Here is a 22,152-nt window from a genome sequence, read left to right on the forward strand (position 1 = left end):
GACATCCTCCATGGTTCCATAAATCGTCTGGTACACCTCGTAGCACCACGTTATTCGATCGGGTATATACATCATCATGTGTTTCACGTTTTGAACGAATCGACGTTTTTACCTATTCAGAATGCAAGATAATCTTTACAAGAAGGTATTATATGAAACGTCATTATAGGAAAACTCATGGATGCCAAGCTTCAATTGATCTACCCCATCGGAGTAAAACCAGGTGTTCTCCATCGCAAGGATCACTGCGTCCATCACGCTACGAGAACCATGCAAACAGACCATAACAATCCACACTTGTATCCTGTCCAGCAAAACACAACCTTAGAAAGACAGAATCGATGCAAATTGGTTTATAGGACTACGATACTTTGATGAATGGACTACGCCAAGATCCTTATACTTCGATGAAAGGGCTACGCCAATCGATCCAGGATGAAACCCAAGAAAGCTTGCCCAAGGATCCAGCTGACGATAACTTTTTAATACACCTGACAGACGATCCCCTTGCTTCCAACGTACCCAAGGGATACATGGACGACCATTTCATACCACGGGCCCACCCCTTTACTAGCGTCATAGTAGGACCCACTGGAGGTGGAAAAACGATGTTTGAACGTCGATTCGTTCAAAACGTGAAACACATGATGATGCCTAGACCCGATCGAATAACATGATGCTACGACGTGTACCAGTCGATTTATGGAACCATGGAGGATGTCGACTTTGTACAAGGACTCCCCGACCTTGACACATTGGATCCCAGAGAGAGACACTTGTTTGTTCTACACGATATGATGAATTCGGTTACTGAATCTATCTCACATCTCTTCACGAAATATTCTCACCATAAAAATATAAGTATCATGTTGCTGCTTAAGAATCTGGTCAACAAAAAGAAGTATCACAGGACCATGCTCATTACCTGATTCTTTTTAAAAATCCCAGAGACGTATCACAAGCCATGACCATGGTCTAACAAATGTTTCCCAAATAAACAAACTACTTTATGAAATCGTACGAGTATGCCACCGCCAAACCCCACGGATATTTATTGATCGACATGAAACAGGGCACTCCCGACAGCTTGAGATTGAGAAGCAACATTTTTCCATGGGAAGTTCAGGATGCGTTCTTGGATGAAGAAAAGTATAGAGATGAAAAAGGATATGTGGTCACTTCTTGGCCGACTCGCAAAGGAGATGGATACATCCGGTGCAATAAAGATATTTACAAGATAGTTCCCTATCGAGGGATTCATTTAGAAGAGTATCGTGCATCCTTGTTTTTCCAAAAAAGATGATACACCTAGATACAAATGTATAGTTCTTGGTAGGGATTCCTCGTACTTTGTGGGAATTAGACCTCGGTCGTCATCCGGGTATACAGAGGAAGATGTTTTCAAAATGCTGGAATTTTTAATCGACAACATATTTGTCCAGTGTGGTGGACATGTTTTTCAACAACCGGTCGGCATTCCAATTGGAACAAATTGTGCTGACCTATTCCTTCACTCTTATGAGTTGACGTTATAGCTGATCTGATCCGAAAGAAAGAATATCGTTTGGCTAGATCCTTTAATCTCAGTTTCCGCTATATAGTTGACGTATTATCTTTAAACAATCCTAATTTCGGGGATTTGATACATCGAATCTACCCCAAAGAATTTGAGATAAAGGATACTACAGTCAGTCCTCTCTTGACCTACACTTAGAAATCAATGATAAGGAAAACTATTGACCAAACTTTACGACAAACGTGATGACTTTTCATTCAAAATTGTCAACTTTCCTTTCATCCGTGACAACATCCCTTCAGCATCTGCGTATGGAGTGTTCATATCTCAACTCATACGTCATGCCAGAGCTTTTTGTATCGCGCTAGAACTCTACCAAATAGGCTTCTGGAACAGGGTTATGTTGCTACACGATTGAAGTCATCACGACAGAAGTTTTATGGTCGTCATCATAAACTCGTGGATGATTATGGTGTATCCATCTGTACCATGAAAACTGATTTATCCAACGGGTCATAGTTTTCCTTTCCTCGTTTGGCTACCCCGGACTTGACTTTTTATGAGCAGCTCGGCGGATATTTCTTGAAAAGCAGAGGACGCTTACCTTACCGGTGCACCTGACCCATGCTCCCAGTTTTTAGTGGAGTCCGAGTTGCTCATTTGCTTATGTTACTTTGTATGTATGATTATAGTTACTTTATGTTCTTTGTTGTGTATGTCTGTTTTCCACGTCTGGTCTTTGTCCCTGGATTACGTTCTTTTGATTACCCTATAACCTTGGTTTCCTTGATTACTCTTTCACCAAACCCTCCATGCTGTTTAAACATCAATCACCGTACCCTCCATTTATTTGCATTAAATGTATTATACTAGGTATACGATTTATCAAATTATAGAATGTAGAACACAAATCTTTCCAACTAGCTGCAACATAACACATAGATGGATATCAAACCTCATTATTTTGTGAATTTGGAAATTTCCGTTATATTATGACGTAAATTTAATGACCTTTTGTCAGTTTTCGAACATCCGAAAATACTTTAACCAATCTAAAATTTAATAGAACATAAATATTGTAATATTAAGAATGGATATGCATGTGTATGTTATAGTAACATTTTTTTTTCTGTGCAGAAGTAATTTTTGGTTTGGATAAAGGCAAATGTCATGTCGCAAGGTAAATCTATCTTAATTAAAAAAAAACACACACACACATTGAATCGTTAGTTTCAGTAGAAAAATACAGCTTAGGAAAAACTAGAAATTGAAGATATTTAAGAATTGGCAACAATAAAAATTTTGTCTATTGAAAAATAACATAAATTTTCCATGTGCATATTGTTTATTGTCGAAGTGCAATAAACAAAAAAAATTCAAATTTGTACTGCTGTGCTCATCTGAAAGTCTTAACCACTAAAATTAAAACCATTTGCAAACATTCTGATAATTTCCCTTTGATTCGTAAATTAGAGTTATAAATCATTTTAGTGAGTGAGGAGTTTTCAAGCGCTTGTCCATCTGCAATGATGAGTTGGACTTATCATGCAAACGCTCGAAACATCAGATATGGTCATCATTTTCATTTAACTAGATAAATTTGTAAATGTATAAAATTAATAATGTACAGTAAAATTGTGACTCCTTATAAGGTTTTTCAACTTGGTTATCACGAATGATACAATTATTTTTTATTTGATCGCTGTTTCAAAGGTAGGTAATACGTATTTTTACTAAAATTAAGTGTAAGTACTTGTAAGAATCAGGCAAAATTGGAAAAATCAGAAACATGAATGTCAAACCCTACTTATCTAACAATATTCTCTTTCTTAAGGATGATAGGCCACTATTTTATCTCTGCATCACTGAATTTTTAAGAATTTTTTCAATAGAGAATGTAATCTGCTCTTGAAATCTTTCTTTTCTTTTCTGTACATTCCAATGAAATCATAATTCAATTACCAAAATGTAATGGAAATTGTGCTTTTACCCCTTAAGTCTGATTTTGCAAATAGTCAAATTAAACTTTCAAAATGGTGTTTTTATATTATTTTTCACCCATTACCTGATCCTTACAGAGGCAGCCCATTTAATGTTTCTCATAATTTGTACTAAGTAACTTTTTTATAGATGTTTGAGCGTTTTATTTATGTACTGTTTCTGGTCCTATGTATTTTTGCAGTGGTGAAAACGGCATTAAAGTTCAACGATGCTGTCCTAATTATTTTTTTAATCATACTGCTAAGGAGTGTCAAGGTAGGATTTATTATGAACTCTATCGTGTGCTTTAAATTTATTTCTCAGACATTAAATGAAAAGGTAAAAAAACATACATCAGATACATCACTAATTTATCTAGGGCTGTAACTTAGTACACGATGTATGGTAATACAGGACAGTTCATCTAGGTGTTGATCCGATGGAGCAGTGTAGCGAATAGAGTCGTCACATTCTGAGACGTTGTATGATATTGATTTGTTGTGACATGAATCATTAATTTGATCCTCTATCCTACATAATAACACCTAGATGAACTGTCCCGTACTACCATACATCATGTACTAAGTTACAGCCCTAGGTTAATCCTACGAGGAGGAATGACCCAGCCAGCGAAAGCTATATTTTATATATAACCTAGCTGGCCGAGTGGTCTAGGGCGCTGGACTTATTGCAGGCGATGTTGCCATAAATGTCAGAGCGGTACGAGTTCGAGTCCCACGGAGGGAACGACCAAAAATTTACTTCGCAAATTTAACAGTTCTAACATCGTTGGGAATTTTTCAGACCCTTCCATAAGTTTACGTTATCTTCCCTGTATCAATTTGATCCGATGGAGCAGTGTAGCGAATAGAGTCGTCACATTCTGAGACGTTGTGTGTTGTGATGGAACATAAAAATTGAAGTTATATAGAGAAGAAGGTCAAAATTTGCAGCTTTTTTCTGTAAGTTTTATCATGAGTGAAATTGAATATCCTAAAATAACAACTCAAGATTTATATATATATATATATATATATGCATCAATATTAAGCTTTAAATATAATGAATTTTGATATTCTTTTTCACCTTCTCTCGAGATCCGATAGGAGAGATGCCAAGGTTTTTCTACTAAGAGTGATTAACTACAATTTCTTTTTTTTGTAAAGATGCAATATTATAATTTCATGTGGACAAGCTTCAAACTAAAATAAATTGTAGATTTAAAAACTAGTAGCACTGTTTCATGGCCACCTTTTATGACCTCTTCCAGTTTTCCATATTCTTTCAACCCTGGGTCCAAATTTTCAATTACAAAATTACAAAACAGAATTGTCAAAATAAACTTAAAAAATCGAAATAATCATAGAATGCATCTAATGAAAGAAAGCACTTTAATTTTTGCTTACATGCAAACTATACAGGCATGTACTAAAATGTTTAACATATATATGTTCACACAAAATGTTAAATGCATTTAAAAAAAAATGGAAATTTGTCTTTTGTAATATGTATGACCAAAATGTAAAATTGATCTGAAATTATTCCATATTTGACAACTACAAATGTTTTACAGAAGGGAGTCACCTGCTGTATCAAGACAGGTTTTACCTGTACATTTAGTAAGTTTAATCCTGTTTACATGTATCTTGGAACCACATGTGAATTGGAATGCTGTTGAATGGGGCCCTGTTAAATAAGGGACAATAGGCAATAAATACCTGGCATTGGATGCCAGGTATGCGGTATGTCAGGTATTTATCAGTCTATGCTGCGAGCAGTACTGTACAAGTACATATATATCTTCATTTTACTGGTTCTCAAAAATTGGGTTTTCTACTCCTGTTCGATCTTCTACTGCTTGAATTTGATGCCTGTGCTGTGATGGAACATAAAAATTGAAGTTATATAGAGAAGAAGGTCAAAATTTGCAGCTTTTTTCTGTAAGTTTTATCATGAGTGAAATTGAATATCCTAAAATAACAACTCAAGATTTTTCATAATAACAAAAACGCAGAAAGTGAGATTATTATGATGTTGAAATTAAATAAAGCAAGGTGATATTTTGTGATATTCGACTTTCAAGAGTTATGAAATAATTTGCTCTATGATGTAATTGAAAAATTAGAACAATAACAAGTAATCAGACAGTATTTGGGTAATGACTTACATAACCCAGAAACTGATATAAATGTACTGCAATTGATATGCAAAATGCAATGTTTTTGTGTAGATTATCAATCAGTTATGTAAAATATGAGTGCAATTTCCTACTTGATACAGAATGAAAACTATCAAATAAAAATGGCTAGACCAATAAGTACAAACAAGCTTAATGCCGAAAAACAGGACCAGTAGAGAAAATAAACAGGCCCAATATTACCAGGCCTAACGTAGATTTTCACTTCTGGCGCCGTTTCTTCTGTTAATCAACTACAATTTATGTGAATAAATGTAAATTTCCTTGAGACATTTCATCTGGTATGTCTTTCCTGACAAAAGGGAAATTGTTTATTTGTTGGAGAGACAACAACCCCATTGGGATAAAAATGTCAGCCCAAGGCCAGCATACGTGTGCCTTTTATTGTTTTCTGTTTGTTGGTAGTGTCAAAAATTTTCGTTGGAATCTAATGTCAGAATTTGTCTAAGTTCTTCGGATATTGCGCTTCCTAATATACATTTATACATAATTTTATTCTACTGTGTGCTTATCGTTCATGGTTTCAATATTCGAACTCTTTATTACTTTATATTTCAACTAAAATATAACTATGATATTGCGGAACGGACAATAACCAAAATACTTTATTACAGTCACCAACATGCACCAAAACCGTACTCACCTGTTTCAAATCAAATTTTGCACCACACCTTATATACCGATTCTTGAAAACTCTTGGCCTTAATTTTCCACTTGTACCAGGTAACTCGTTTATTCAAGGAAAATGCACATTGATACCCACAAATTGCCCCGTGCAATAGCAATAAAAGGCAGACCTGTCATCGTCTGACTAAAGTCAATGCAATTAAATCTACAATTTACGGTAGAAACTTTTCTCTTGAATTCTTTTATGACGTTAATTGAAAAACCAAAGGTATCATATACCTATTAACATGATCAGTATCATACTGTGAGGTCCAATATGTGGGGCAAACTGGGCGGGAACTGTTTAAACGTACAAGCCAACATCTATACTGTTTCTGAAATAATACAATATTCAAATCATTTATCTAAACACAAGTATATTCTTAAAAAGAACTTTATAACTGATCATTTAACCCGGCCAATCTAATAAACAGTTTGAAAATGATTAAAACAATTGAATCAAATTAGATTAGAAAACTTATTCTCTAATTTTACTTCAATTTTCATACCGCTTGACCGATGTGGAAAAAAATGTTACTAGTAACTTTTTTTTTGGTCTCAGAGTTCGATTGGGTTAGAAATTGATTGTCTTGGACTCTATCTTGAATCGCTTTGATTGCCATTGTAGTTCAATTTCAGTTAAATGAGATAATTTTCAGGCGCGTAGTTGCCGTTAGGCAAAAAAGCTTTTGCCTGCACTTAATTTTGCCATTTTTTTAGATAAAATACATCCAGGAGAGGCATAAATGATGCTCTAAAACGTTATCTCCGCGGAACTTCGGGGGCTTCGCTCCCTGGACCTGCTGGTGGCCTTAAGCAGGACCCAGACCCCCTACCGTAATTTTGCCTACACTTCAATTTGGCCTCAGCTACGCGCCTGATTTTGGTGTTTTGTTACGAATTATGAAGAGACTCGGGAAGATTTGAAGTGAAAAAACCTTTGAAATCACCTGGTTTCTTTTGTTTGGAATGTTTGCATTTGTGTGACGTCAACATGTTTCCTGCGAATCGGAATCATAACGTTTCGCGCGCTTTTCATTTTTGGGTATTTTTGACGTTTTTAGGGCATCAGGGAAAAGAATCTACACTCAAAGCTTGTTGATTATAAATTTCTTACATCTCGTGAAATAAATTTTATAGTTTGAATAGATCGGCAAGCCTCGCGATCAAAACTATAAAATTTATTTCACTCGATGTGAGAAGTTCCATCATCAATCGGTTATCGTTGCAGATTCTTATTTCCCTAATTTTGCTTCAATTTTCATACCGCTTGACCGGCGTGGAAATACCCAAGCACAGGGTGACACACCCAAAGTTCTGCCTCACTCTGCATATATTTTAACAATATCCATTCAAACCATTGTGTAGATTGCGATTTTAAACCGTGTTAATTATGCTTATCAGTTGTAAAACCAGACATGGAAAACAGACATACACAACAAAGAACATAGAGTAACAAAAATTATACACACAAAGTAACAAAAGCAAATGTGCAACTCGGACTCCACTAAAAACTGGGAGCATAGACCAGGTGCACCGGTAAGGTAAGCGTCTTCTGCTTTTCTAGAAACACCCGCCGAGTTGCTCATAAAAAGTCAAGTCTATGGTAGACGAAAGAGGAAAGGAAAACTATGACACGTTGAAAATATATGAAACATATAAACACATATGTTTCATTTAATTTTGGCCTAAATTGTTGTATGATTATTTTCCTTCATTCCTTAGTTACTTATTAAAGAATAAATCCCTTTAAAAAGTCACATCGAATTAGGGGATTTTCTCTGAAAACCGTAACTGTATGTTTATGACAAGGCGTCGAAAACAGAACTAGATAACATTATGGGTGTGTTGTAAGTAAAATTTAACTTTTTCGTGTTTTCATGTTGTATTTGTTTGTTTGGTTTTTTTTCTTATTATTATTTTCTTTTTTAAATAAGAATAGCATATAGGTCAATTTGATAGGGACGTTCAAAAACCATTGATTTTTACTTTCTACATCAAGACATCTGATTTAACAACTTATGTGATTATGGCTTTCTAGAGGTTCATTTATCTATGCTCCTAATGAAGGTAAAAAAAACAGGCTACATAGTACAAGAATAAAAGGAGAACTTCAGATGTTAATGAGGGAAAATCGAAGCAAACAATTAAACTGATTATGTCTTCCAAAATAATAAGAAATACACCCCGAAGACAACTGCCGATTCCCTTAAATTTATTGTTGTATTCATAAATGAATTGGCACTTTATTAATTTGGTTAACTGTGTTAGTGAATGAGATCGGTGTATAAATTTTGTTTTGTTTTAAACTTATAAGTATCAAAATTTTACACTAATGTTGAAATTTCATTTTTTTTAAAGAATGTCCACCTGGATATATTGGAACTGACTGCAAACACAAATGTCGAAGTGGTAATTTTGGTATTAAATGCAGTGGAAAGTGTGACTGTAAAGATACGGAACGGTATTTAATTTGGTATTTTAATGCAATGTTTTCATTCAATTAGTATATTTTTAATCATTTAAATGTAATATATGCCGGGGTAAACAAAAGAGGAAAGGCAAAAATGTATGCCATTGTTGCATAGATAAAATATAGCAGTCGAAAGATAACATTGAAACGATCAAAAAATATACCAATTGAATGAAAATATTGGATTCAAAGGAAACATTATTACAATTGAGTGAAACCTATTGCATACAAAGACAAGCTTATTGCGATTTAATGAAAAATACTGCATTCACATGGAAAAAATACCAATTGAATTAAAAAAAAACTTACGGAAAATAATGCATTTAAAGACAAAATTATACCAATCGAACGAAAAATATTGCATTCAAATAAAAGCATACCCATTGAATGTCAAATATTGCATTCAAACATGAAAATATACCAATTGGTTAAACGATATTACATCCAAATGAAATATATTATTTTTTGCAACCAATTCCATCCCATCATTCACAGTTTTATCTGTTAAATGTAAATGTATTGTTATTCGATGGATTGCATCGACGTTCTCTTCTTAACTTTTTTTTCATTTTTTAAATGTTCTCGTTTACAAACATGTAATATATATGATATTGTAGACAGCAGATTAAAAAACATATAATAATGATATAATTTCGTTTTTTAAGTACATTAACATTTTATGCGTATACGATTACAAAATATTTTTCCAATAAAAAATCTTCGTTTTAGACTTTAAAAGTTCAGTTGCGGCTCTCTCTCTCTCTCTCTCTCTCTCTCTCTCTCTCTCTCTCTCTCTCTCTCTCTCTCTCTCTCTCTCTATACAAAAATACGTAATACGTTTTTGTTTTGGTTGTTATTATATGTACTGACCTCTTGTTTTGCTGCAGATGCCATCACGTGTCTGGATGTGTGAAAATAACAACAACTGAAGGTTTGTAAGAGCATAATTTATTTTCAGAGAATCATGTCTAAACCGAATCCTTACAAGTCCAAAAACATAGCTAAACCAGATATTATTAGTCCCGTTATATCAATTCAAATATATTTTGAACTTTGGTATACCGAACACAAGTCTAGACCGAACAAGTTTTAAAGTCTTAACAGGGTCCGCGTTGGACATGTCGACATACATTATCATATTATTTGGCATGTCTGTGTACTGACAAATTATCTCTAGGTATTTATCGTACATGTAAGCACTAGTTACTTTTCGTGGATCGGTATTTTGTGTGAATAACACTTTATTATAAAGTGAGGACATGTTCTCATAGTTTTATATATTTTTAGTATGTTTGAACTTTAAGCCAAAATATCACATTACCATAAAATTGCGGAAGGTAACTTGACATGAACAACAATCAAGTTATAGAACTTCCTGGTTTTCAAGGTGAATTTACAATGGATCCAACTTACAACTCCACTTCAAAACGAAAATAATGAGGGTTTTGACATTTATTTCTACACAAAGCATCAAATTATTCGACATTTATCACGCTTACATGTTTCCTGATTGCCATAAAAAAAACCCTCATTGACGGATATTTAAATGGGTAACGGGGCTTGCTATCACCCACTTTTATGTAAATTTTGTGCATTCTTTGCCAAAACAGAAAAGTGGTTTTAGAAAGTTATATAAAGTAATACAAATTTTCATTGTTAGTTTTGGAATTGTTACAATAGTCATCATGTTATGTCAAAATAAACATTCTTTTGTTATTTTAATATAGAGACAACGACAGATAATGAATATAGTACGATAACGACCAGTACTTCCAGCTATCATTTGTGTCAGTTTGTACGATTCATTGATCTGCATTAAATTCATTACGAATCTATTCAGATGCTCAAATTTGATCCATAACCTAATGAGAATTTCAAAATCTTAAAATATATTCCGTCTATTTGTAGGAGTTAATGAAATTACAGATTTTAAAACTTGAGTAATACCTGTTCTTCTTTTGTTTTTGTTGTTTGCTTCATTTACATTTTCTTTATCGTTATTTCTTGTGTTTATTTAATGCAAACTTTAATACATAAAATATTCTATGGCTTACTCGATGTGCATATAAAACATTAAAATGACAATGTCATATATTTTTTCAGTCTCTACAGATTGTACACTAGAGGTCGAAAAAGGTAAAGGAAATTATTTTTTTCTCATTAAAGTGTACTTGTTTAATCGTGTATGTGTCGCAATCAAAGTAAGTTCATGGAATGATTGTTCAAAGAACCCATACCTTTGAAAGTATTTTCCCTTTATTTCAACAATTGTGAACCACGCTCCATAAATTGGAATTATAACTTTAAAGTTCTTATGGATACCGTGGAGGACTTCCGCAAGACAATGTATAAAACGAGAACAAGAAGACATTGATTCTCTGTCAGAGTGGTTAAAGGTCGTGAGGTCTTTAAGTAGATCAATAAGTGCCAATGCTACAAAGACCCCGATGTAGCAAATATATTGTCTACTATACATGACAAATATGTTGTCGTACCAGCAGACACAGCCCAAAACAACATTGTTTTGTCTGCAAAACGTTTAACATCCAATGTTTATCATCAGAGGTTTACGTAGAAAATAATAGCAGTGATAAGACTTATACTGCTACCACACTCTCAAAAGAAGAGATTGTGTAAAACCATTAATCTGTACTATCCTCATTGGTCTATCTACCAAGGACGATGATTGTGATTTACCGTCTATGTACTGGATTCCTAAACTCCACAAGAATCCATACAAAAAACGTTACATAGCTGGGTCTACAAAATGTACCACCAAACGTCTTTCACAACTTTTTAACTTCTATACTCACAGCTGTCAAAGACGGTCCGCAGTCCTACCACAACACTTGCTACTCCCGTAGTGGTATTAATTCAATGTGGATCCTGAAAAATTCGAAGATCACTTAGAGACAATCAGTTCAAGACTACTATCAGAATATAATAGCATTAAAACCTATGATTTTTCAACACTGTATATTTGTATCCCCCATACTCAGTTAAAAACATTATACATCGTTGTTTTTCCAAAAAAGAAGGTACACCTAAATACAAATATATAGTTCTTGGTGGAAATTCCTCATACTTTGTAAGAAATAATTCCAAATCATCTTCCCAATATACAGGTCGCAATTGAGATCATTTGGCGGTGGATTGTGGAGTATTTAGTTTCATTGTTTCTTGAGCGTGAAATTCAAAATGAACGGAAGGCAAGTAATTCGATAAGTAACCAGCTGGTTTTCTGGGTCATATGGACGACACCCAATAAAATCTCGTGACGTCTCTTACTTTCTTGTTTAATAAGACGTTCAGAATAGCTTTTACATTGTATTAACGGTATTTGAATTATATGTATTTGAACCTGATGATGATCTGTGTCCAGTTGCTTAATATTCAAGAAACAGGCATCAGACTATCGTTTAAGTTTGTCGTGGCAACTACAATCATAAACTGTGCGTATGCATATAAATGTGTGTCGTGGTAGTCTATTCGCACTACATAATGCAGAATGTAATGGATTCTAAGAGGCTTTTTTATTATTGACTTCTTCAATAAATCCGCATTTTCTTGATCTTCTATTATACCGCCGTGCATATTTGCTGCCTTTAAGTCTGTAGAGCATGCTTTGGTTATGCACATAATGCATAGTAATGTTGTAGTTGTGAGGTAACGTAATGAAATCAGATTCCATTTTTGTTTGGTATTGGTTAGAAGAAAAACATAAAATCATATTCATCGTAAAAGCGTTATTTATCTTTTTTTTGTTCTGAAGTCAAACGAATGTTGTTCGTATGTTTGCGCTGGTACAGCATCACATACAAAAATGGAAACTACAACCAATACAGTAACGTCAGTGGGGTGGGCAATCATTAACATTATTTATCGGAGGTGTGCCACTCTTAACTGATCTGGATCTTTATTATATGAAACCACGTTCTTATGAAACCAACTACCAAGAACTAAGGAAAAGATACTTCCCGATCTGCATATTATAGATGATGTAATAGGTCTGACTTGTATCTGGAAAATTTTGCTGAAAATCTTTCTCAATATAATATCTTTTCGTACAACAATCTGGTACTTCATTTGGGTTCAAATTTTAAATTCGTTTTTTATACATGCTTGTCTTACTACAGTTATGACGCTTTTAAAAATACGTTTCGTGGAAGGTAGAGGAGGGAAGGACAGCGTAACGAAATGCAAAGTAAATAATTTGTTTCATGATGTTAACCTTTATAAAAAGAAATCGTCAGTTGAATATCTGAATACATTGTAACAAACTATTTAATAAGAGATAGATACTTAATGGCTATACATGTGTCTAAAACATGTGTTTCCATTAAATAAATGCTTAATAAAGACAATTAGTATATTTCACTTAACTAGATTTATTTTTATTTTTGTTTCAGATAATATTTTCCTGATAACAACTATAAGTGTATTAACCGTTCTGCTATTTATATGTTCAATAATAAACTATATGAGATGTAGATGTGGAAAAACTACGTCTTCTGTTAAACATGGAATAGAAGTGAGCAATGCTGACAATATTGATGTGTATGGATACCATGAAATAAATGAAGATAATATAATTGAAATAGATAGTATAGAAATTTGTCCTCCGACACTCCCAAATACAGCAGAGACTGATACACTCGGAAAGAATAATATGAGACTAAATACAGAAACAACAATCAGCCAGTCTAACGAAAACGCATACCTTGACCCACACCAGTCTAATAGGGAAATAGACCACCATGTCAAGAAAACAACAACGGATCAAACAGAAGACGAATATCTGCAACCTTATGTAGGATGTGAAGAAGAAGAAAGCAAAATTAAGGAACATAATGGGACTGGCGAACTGGAAAAACAGTATTATCTTAATCTTTATCAACCAGTTTTACAAGAAAACATTGAAGTTCATGAGTATGAATCTACTAGCGAAATGAAGCAAATAGATCATATGAATCCTTATCAACCAGTTTTACAAGAAAACATTGAAGTTCATGAGTATGAATCTACTGGCGAAATGAAGAAAAAAGATTATATGAATCCTTATCAACCGCGGACTTAACTTTTTATGAGCAATTCGGTGGTGTTTCTAGAAAAACAGAGGACGCTTACCCTACCGGTGCACCTGGTACATGCTCCCAGTTTTTAGTGGAGTCCGAGTTGCTCATTTGCTTTTGTTATTTTGTATGTATAATTTTAGTTACTTTATGTTCTTTGTTGTGTATGTCTGTTTTCCATGTCTGGTCTTTGTCCCTAGATTACATTGTTTTGATTACCGCTATAACCTTGGTTCCCTTGATTATTCTTTTTTCATATCACAACTTATACGTTATGCCAGAGCTTGCCAAAACTAGACTTTTTGTTTTGCGCTAGACTACTTACAATTAGGTTTGTGGAACAGGGTTATGTTGCTATAAGATTGAAGTCATCACTACTGGGTTTTATGGTCTTCATCATGAACTCGTGGATCGTTACGGGGTATCCATTTGCACCATGAAAATTTTTTTCTTCATAGTTTTTCTTTCCTCTTTCGTCTAGCCCGGACAAGACTTTTGTATGAGCAACTGGGCGGGTGCTTTTTGAAGAGCAGAGGATGTTACCCTATCGGTGTACCTGGTCCATTCTCCCAGGTTTTAAATCTTCTTTACGTTTTAGATGTTTGGACAAAATTGATATCCAATCAGAAAGCGTGTCACATTTGAAAGTAAATAATAAAGGTTTGACCACAACTCTTTTAAATACCAAGATAATTATTTTAACGTTTAAAAGACGATTCATGAGGTACCTGAATGTTGTTTGTAATATTAATGCAATTTCCAATGCACCTAACAAAAACCGTTAAAAAGTCTATTTGATGCGTAAAGGTCAACATAATTTCAATTATTTAAATAAGATTTTTTTTTCAAAAACGGGATAGAAGATTTTAGTAGCATATAAGCCATTTTGAACTAAAAAAGACTTATTGAATGGAAAATTCAGACAGTTACAATACTCTGTCAGTATCTACACCTACATTTTTTTCCATAAATATCAAGTTCGCGGAGACAAAGAATGATAACTTGACGTTTTATTGGTATTATGTAACAGTAATCGAAGGAACTAAGATTCTAGCGAAAACTAAAACCGGTGTAAATAAATCAACAATTAAGTGTCAGTCCATGGAAGAATCAGGCAGTTGGTAAAACATGGTATGAAAAACCAATCATTTTGATAGTGGTATTTGACTATTAGCTATATCAGAATCAAGAGAAACAGACAAGATTTTCAATATCATGCTGGACCATTGTCACAGTTCCATTGAAATGTAATGAAAATGAACATTTCAAGGGCAGATTACTCAATCAAAAACTTAATTTTCCTTACATTCTATTTCTATTTCTGAGTGACGCAGTGAGCAAATAATGGTCTTTTATTATAGAGAAAGCATCCTTGAATAATATTTAATTATCAGATCGGTGGGGTTTTGACATGCATGTTTCTGATTTTTCCCAATTTGTCTGATTCTTACATTTACTTACACTTAATTAGGCACGTCAAAACTGCGATATTCATGATAAGTTTACAAGATATCCACAACGTTCCGAATGATAAAACGGACATATCGAAATGTATCTTATAAACCTATATTCAAAACATTAAATACCTAATGAAGTCACCATAAAGTATCCATAAACCCTCCTTTAAGCAAGCTCTGAAAGTCCCGGCAATAAAAGTAAAAACCACCATGCATGACAAAAACATGAGATATTTCTCATCAGATTGACCGATATGAAGTTTCAATCTCACATATGAGACAACATTTCTTTAATTTGATTCCACATTTTTACCGGATTGACAACAAGTTGCAGTGGTGTAACTCCTTTGACTTAAAAATCGAGGAAGCTAGTTCATATGATTCTCTATGGCATTTTCTCAATTTGACGTTTTATAAATACACCGTAGATGTTGCCAAAATGCTTCACGCGTTGTTCAACACATGTTAAACCAGAGTTTGCCGAAACTACACAAAGTTTTTGTACCGTTCTAGACTTTTTACATTAGTATTGTCCCAAGTTTTATGATTATCATAATTCAATGTGTCTATTTCGGATATTTTTCCATCATTCTGCATTATTTACCTTATCTACATCCTGATACTTTGTTAATTGTAAAACAGTTTGAACTGTTTTTGATGGAACCTATTTGTGATTCGTGCCAGGTAGCTACATCACTGTTGCTAGACTATAACCATATTTACTTCAAATGCAATAGGACGGACGGCGCTTGCGAAGCAGTGCATGCTCATCTTCTCGGAGCACCCGATGTCAGTTCAGGTTTTTTGCGGGAGTTCTTTTTTTCTAGTGCTTTATTTGTTGTGTTATGTCTTTTGTTTTATCTTCAGATTTTATATGTAATCTTTTTTATTATTTTGTTCATTCGTTTTACCGATCATGTCTCAATTCGTGAAACGTTAGACACGAAAATAAGGGATATTGATTTACATTTTGATCAATGTACGGATTTTGATCAATTTATTTACAATAAATGATATAATTTGTATGAATGTAGTGTTTCAAAACATTTTGACTTCAATCTTTTTTCATTTCATGCAAATTGTACAAAACTCAAGAAGAAACTAATTTACTTACGAAGTCAGAAACTAATTAAGTATTGTTGAACGACTTATAACAGACGATTTAACAGTTAGTTTCTGTATAAAAGTATGATAGTTTATGTTTTGTTCGTAAAAAAAATGAATATGTTAGCTTACGAACCAAAGGGATGCAACTTGTGATTTCAATCTAAGTGAACATTTTTGAACAACCACCTTGTATATCTTGTTATAACCCGACATGATTCATTGCATGACATTAAAAAACACACTTGGACAACGCTTATAATACTTGACCTATATAAAGTATGTGGGGCGAAGGAATGTTCTAGAGGTACTTGATTCAAGCTTAAAAAGCATGTAGCTTGAATAAATCGGAACATTGTTTGGTAGGTGCTTGAATCACTGCAACGTTCTACGGTTTACAAAACGTTCAGGAAATAAATGACAACGAATATGGGGAAGTTAACAAGAATATTTCTCATGTGATCATATGAAATGAATAAGAGGACGATGGATATTGGCACTTTAGCATAACACTGTTTGATATTATTTCCTGTCATTCGTTCTCGAATTAAATCTAAATATATAAAGTACCATGTAACGCATGTACTAAGTCCTTTTTGTTGATGAGCTAAACTTATCTTTGAATAGTTTTTTTATAAAATGGCATGTTTTCCAATGTTTTAATAATTTCCCTGCACTTGTCATAATTTATTTTTTAATGCATAACAAAACTAAAGATATATATGCCCCCTTAAATTAAGCGAATTGAAATCAATTATGTTTCAAATTCAGCATTTTTCATAGGTTTTCATAATTATTCTACACATGTTTTTATAAGAGACATAGAAACCACATAAATCTTGTATCTGGTAAATTTGGAAATAATTTTTTTAAACTTCATCAGTTTTTCATGGTGCAGATGGATACTCCGTAACGATCCACGAGTAAGAAGTCTAGCGCGGTACAAATAATCTGTGTAGATACGGCATATCGTATGAGTTGTGATGTGAAAACTCCATACGCAGGTGTTGTAGGGATATTTCCAAATATATAAGGAAAGTTTAGGGTACACTGCCTCATATGCCACATTATAATCTGATATTTAACATATGATAGTTATATGATTAGTATGATTCTTATATATTTATTTTGGCTTGAAAGCATATGATTATCATATGACAATCATGCAATAATCATATTTTAACTGAACATATGATTATCATATGGTGCTCAATTCATATGATAATCATATGATGCAAACCAAATGAATCTCATGTGCGGCACATTTGCCTGTATAGGTGCGACGTATAAAACGAAAAATGGAGATCAAGTTGAAACTTTGATCAAGGCCGTTGATATTTTGTCAAGTTATGGCCCTTGGACTTATGTCATTCCCAACGATGTTAGAACTATCAAATTTGCCATGCAAATATTTGGTCGTTCCCTCTGCGAGACTCGAACTCGTACCGCTCTGACATCTATGGCAACACCGTCTGCACGAAGTCCAGCGCCCTAGATCACTAGGCCAGCTAGTCTATATAAGAATATTGCTTTCGCTGGCCGGGTCATGCCTCCGCGTAGGATTAATCTAGGGCTGTGACTTAGTACACGATGGATGGTAGTGTAGTATGGGACAGTTCATTTTAGATGTTACTATGTAGGATAGAGAATCAAATTAATGATGCATGTCACAACAAATCAATAGTATACAAACGTCTCAGAATGTGACGACTCTATTCGCTACAGTGCTCCATCGGATCAAATTGATACAGGGAAGATATGTTATCGTGCATAAAGGTCTGAAAAATTCCCTACGATGTTAGAACTGTCAAATTTGCGATGCAAATGTTTGGTCGTTTCCTCAGCGGGACTTGAACTCGTACCGCTGTAACATCTATGGCAACATCGTCTGCACGAAGTCAAGCGCCCCAGGCCACTCGGCCAGCTAGTCTATATAAAAATATAGCTTTCGCTGGCCGGGTCATTCCTCCTCGTAGAATTAATCTATGGCTGTAACTAAGTACACGATGTATGGGAGTACGGGACAGCTCATTTAGATATTATTATGTAGGATAGAGGATCAAATTAATGATGCATGTCACAATTTAGCGAATAGTGTCGTCACATTCTGAGACGTTGTATAATATTGATTTGTTGTGACATGCATCATTAATTTGATCCTCTATCCGGACATATTTGTCATCTAGGGAGGAAGATTTTTCAGCAAATTATGGGCACTAGAATGTGCCCCTCTCCTAGTCGAATTGTTCATATAAATTGGCAGCTTCTTAAAAATAGTTTTTCTCTACGTAATTTAAAAAAAAAACATTAACCTCGTTCACGATGTAAGCTGCCATCACAGAACTATAATAATGACGAAATTACTTTGATTTTGAAATTATTAAATTATATTTGGTGTGAAAATATACCAGCTTCCCAAGATAGTTCTTGCTTATAAGCTCTGCCATAGTTAGTATCTAACCACGACACCTGAACTCTTAGTGCGCTATGGTTGCTTGAGTGTCAGATTTTTTAATCAACTTTATAAAACATATGTCTCTTTCGATGCCCAAAAAAATTTAATTCGTAATATCCAGATCGTATTGCGAATTATTATGTTTCTAACAAAATTAGAATAGACGATGGGGTTTCATAATATCAATATAATTATCTTCAGTGCTGTTTTGACTTCCGACTTTACAAACTTTGTTTTATGCCTGTTTTCACTGCAATAGACCATAAACAGTTAACCGTAGTGCCAGAGGGATGTTTGTCGCTATAAAACCTGGTTTAACCTACCATTCCCATTTGAAATGGTTCTACCAAGTCAGGATTATTTGTAGAAGCTTTTAACATTCCGGATTTTGTTTTGTTTTTGTTGTTTTTTTTTATTTTTTTATTTTTTTATTTTTTGTCATTTGTTTTATGGACGTTGCATCTCTTTTTATTGCCTGGAGCTTTTGACATTGTCTATTGATACAAATCGGAAAATGTGTTTCTCTTTATAATATATTACCGCCGGAATACTATTGTCAAATGGTAAGTTATTAGACTTTAACATCCATTTCATATTTTATACAAACACATGAGATTCAAACTTGAAATTTATATATATATATATATATATATATATATATATATATATATATATATATATATATATATATATATGTGTGTGTGTGTGTGTGTGTGTGTTTGTGTGTGTGTGTGTGTGTGAAATAACTGGCTTATTTACATAGCATTCATATATATCCTTTAAAAAGAAGAATCATAGTTACAATGGTACGAAATTGTACATTTTCCTCACTTTTTTTTCAATTTAAAAATAACAGCTGTCAGCATATTAACTATTGTGGTTTTGATATGTTTGTTAATGAACTGTCTAAGATAATTAAATACTACGTCTTCTATTACAAATGGTATGGAGGCACCGATGCCGACAGCTTTCATGTTTATAGATAACACGAAATTAATGAGGAACATATTGTTCAAAGAGATAGTATAGCAATGTGTCCTCCAACATTATCTAATAGAGCAGATACTTATTCACCCACATAAAAATGAGTGAAGACTCGAAAGTCTTACATTTAATACAACAAACCTATTCAAAACCAGTTTGAAGAGTAATCAAGGGAACAAAAGTATGGTCCACTGCTTATGAAGAATCAACTTCCGACCTGTTCATACGATGTCAAATCAGGACTTAAACGAGAGGCATACAACAACGACAATAAGACGAAATCTGTCCCCTTGGTAGAAATTGCTGCACCATAACAATGTGTTTTTGGTTGCAACAGTAAACCTTTTGAGGTGATACTTTTAGTCTTGCTGCAAAATAAGTTTTTTTTTAATGAGTTTCGTATTCGTACGGTGAAAAAAATCGTGAAGCTGCGGTAGACTCGGACATATAAACGTACAATCTTAGATATCTAATAGAAGGTAAATTACGGAAATAGGCAAGCAAGAATTTAATCTATATGTTGAGTGTTTTATTTAGAAAAATGTCTATCAATTAAATTTATCATAGCAGTATATATAGTGGAAGATGCAAATACCGGCACTTCTCTACAAAATGCAAAATCTACTGATAATCGCGAACCATTTATACTGACGGCTTTTGCTGCATTCTTTTGGCCTTTTTCAACTAGTTCAATCAATTTAGGAGCAACAAGTGAATTCGGCTTTTTATATGCATTTTTAAAGAATGGTATTAAACCCTCAAATACTTCTGGTCGCCCACGATAGGTTATAATATCAAAAGGTGATTGCTCTTTGCTGTTTTTCGTAACAGGTTTAAATGGCGATTTTTTTTCCGATATACTCTTTAAAAGTTTAAGTAAAAATCTTTCCTCCCTCTCATAGCACCAAACACAAAAGTAGAGAAGTACTGTATTGTCCAACTTATCTACTTTTGTCAGCAAAAACTTCGTCTCTAAATCAGAATGTATGATGTCATTTACGACTTGTTCAAGTACCTTCATATTATTATACTTATGGGCCCTTATAGAAATATTCACGTCAGAGGTTAACTGTACATCGTTAACTGTAAATCTACTAAAAAATTCCAAAACCTGCGTGGTATTTTTCTCGCTAATATGACTTGCTTTAGACAGTCGTTCGAATACGTTTTTCATTAATATTTGGTCGTTACAGTCCTCTGAAAAATGTTCAAATAGTCTCCGATGTTTGCAGCTGTCTCTTTTGATTCTAATAGTTCTTGAAGTAGTCTATTCGTATATCCTTGTAATACATCTTTTCTGTCAAATGGAAGGCACAAAGTTGTTTCTCCTTTTCATGATTTATATGACTTAGATCTACCCAACAACATTAAAGATTTTAAACTACTTTTCCTTATTACTACCTCGTAGTACAAACTGCCATAAGATATTAAAATTGCATCATAAATTGACTGATGTTGAAATGAATACAATCCACTGCGATTCAGTTCGACGTATTTTGCTAGTAGAATATGAGTCGCTTTCCAAATAGTCGTTTCCAATACTTTACCTTGTATGTTGAATATCTGAGACATTAACCTTCAATTTTATCGTTGTCAAGGGCAACCGGACCATTCTTACTTTCGGTAAATATAAAGACAAGTACACAATAGATGTATGCAGCAACAATGTTATTTCTGCCTTGTTCTACCATCTGATCAATTTCATAAACTAACTTTTCAGGTGGTTGGATAAAAAACAATGTCCCAAGCTTGATCACTTCCGGGTCAATGCAGAAATCGAAACACATTAAATGAAACCCAATATATGGTTCACAATCAAGAATCTTTCGACGCTCACTACTACTACACGCATTAGCTGTTTGGTATTTTTTCAAATATTTATCGAACATATATTCTTTCTCTTTTCCAGCATATCTAATTTCAAACATTATTTTCTGCACTGAAACATGAGGTTTCTCCTTTTTTAGAATATCTGTAATACCCAGAGGTGCAGATTTTGCTAAAAAGATGATCTTAATTTCTCCGGAATAGCCAAATAAATGATGTATTTGTTCTCACTCAGCCTTATTTTCTAAGTCATCAAATGAATGTGACAATTTTAAAACGACCAAATATTTTTTGTTATCGCAATGAAGAAACAATTTTTGTGAGATATTTTCGGACCTGAACAAAACACATTTGAAATTGTCCTTTAAGCATCTGTTTGCAAGATGAAGGGCTATTGTAAGTTTGCCAGAACCCTTTCTTC

At 33.8% G+C, this 22,152-nt stretch overlaps 1 protein-coding gene across 1 annotated transcript; it reads left to right on the forward strand.

The window, feature by feature from the left end:
- Positions 1-2,635: 2,635 nt before the first annotated feature.
- LOC148614724 (uncharacterized) lies at positions 2,636-16,401 on the forward strand. The gene is made up of 7 exons (XM_088589020.1): positions 2,636-2,696; positions 3,699-3,772; positions 8,721-8,823; positions 9,720-9,763; positions 10,560-10,619; positions 10,936-10,968; positions 13,242-16,401. Exon 7 carries the CDS (start codon positions 13,313-13,315, stop codon positions 13,907-13,909), a length of 597 nt encoding a protein of 198 aa, XP_088445146.1. The 5' UTR covers positions 2,636-2,696; positions 3,699-3,772; positions 8,721-8,823; positions 9,720-9,763; positions 10,560-10,619; positions 10,936-10,968; positions 13,242-13,312; the 3' UTR covers positions 13,910-16,401.
- Positions 16,402-22,152: the final 5,751 nt, after the last annotated feature.

Source organism: Perna viridis, chromosome 6 (assembly GCF_037379345.1).
Source record: "Perna viridis isolate PV_CMFRI_1.1 ecotype Kerala chromosome 6, ASM3737934v1, whole genome shotgun sequence".
NCBI lineage: Eukaryota > Metazoa > Mollusca > Bivalvia > Mytilida > Mytilidae > Perna > Perna viridis.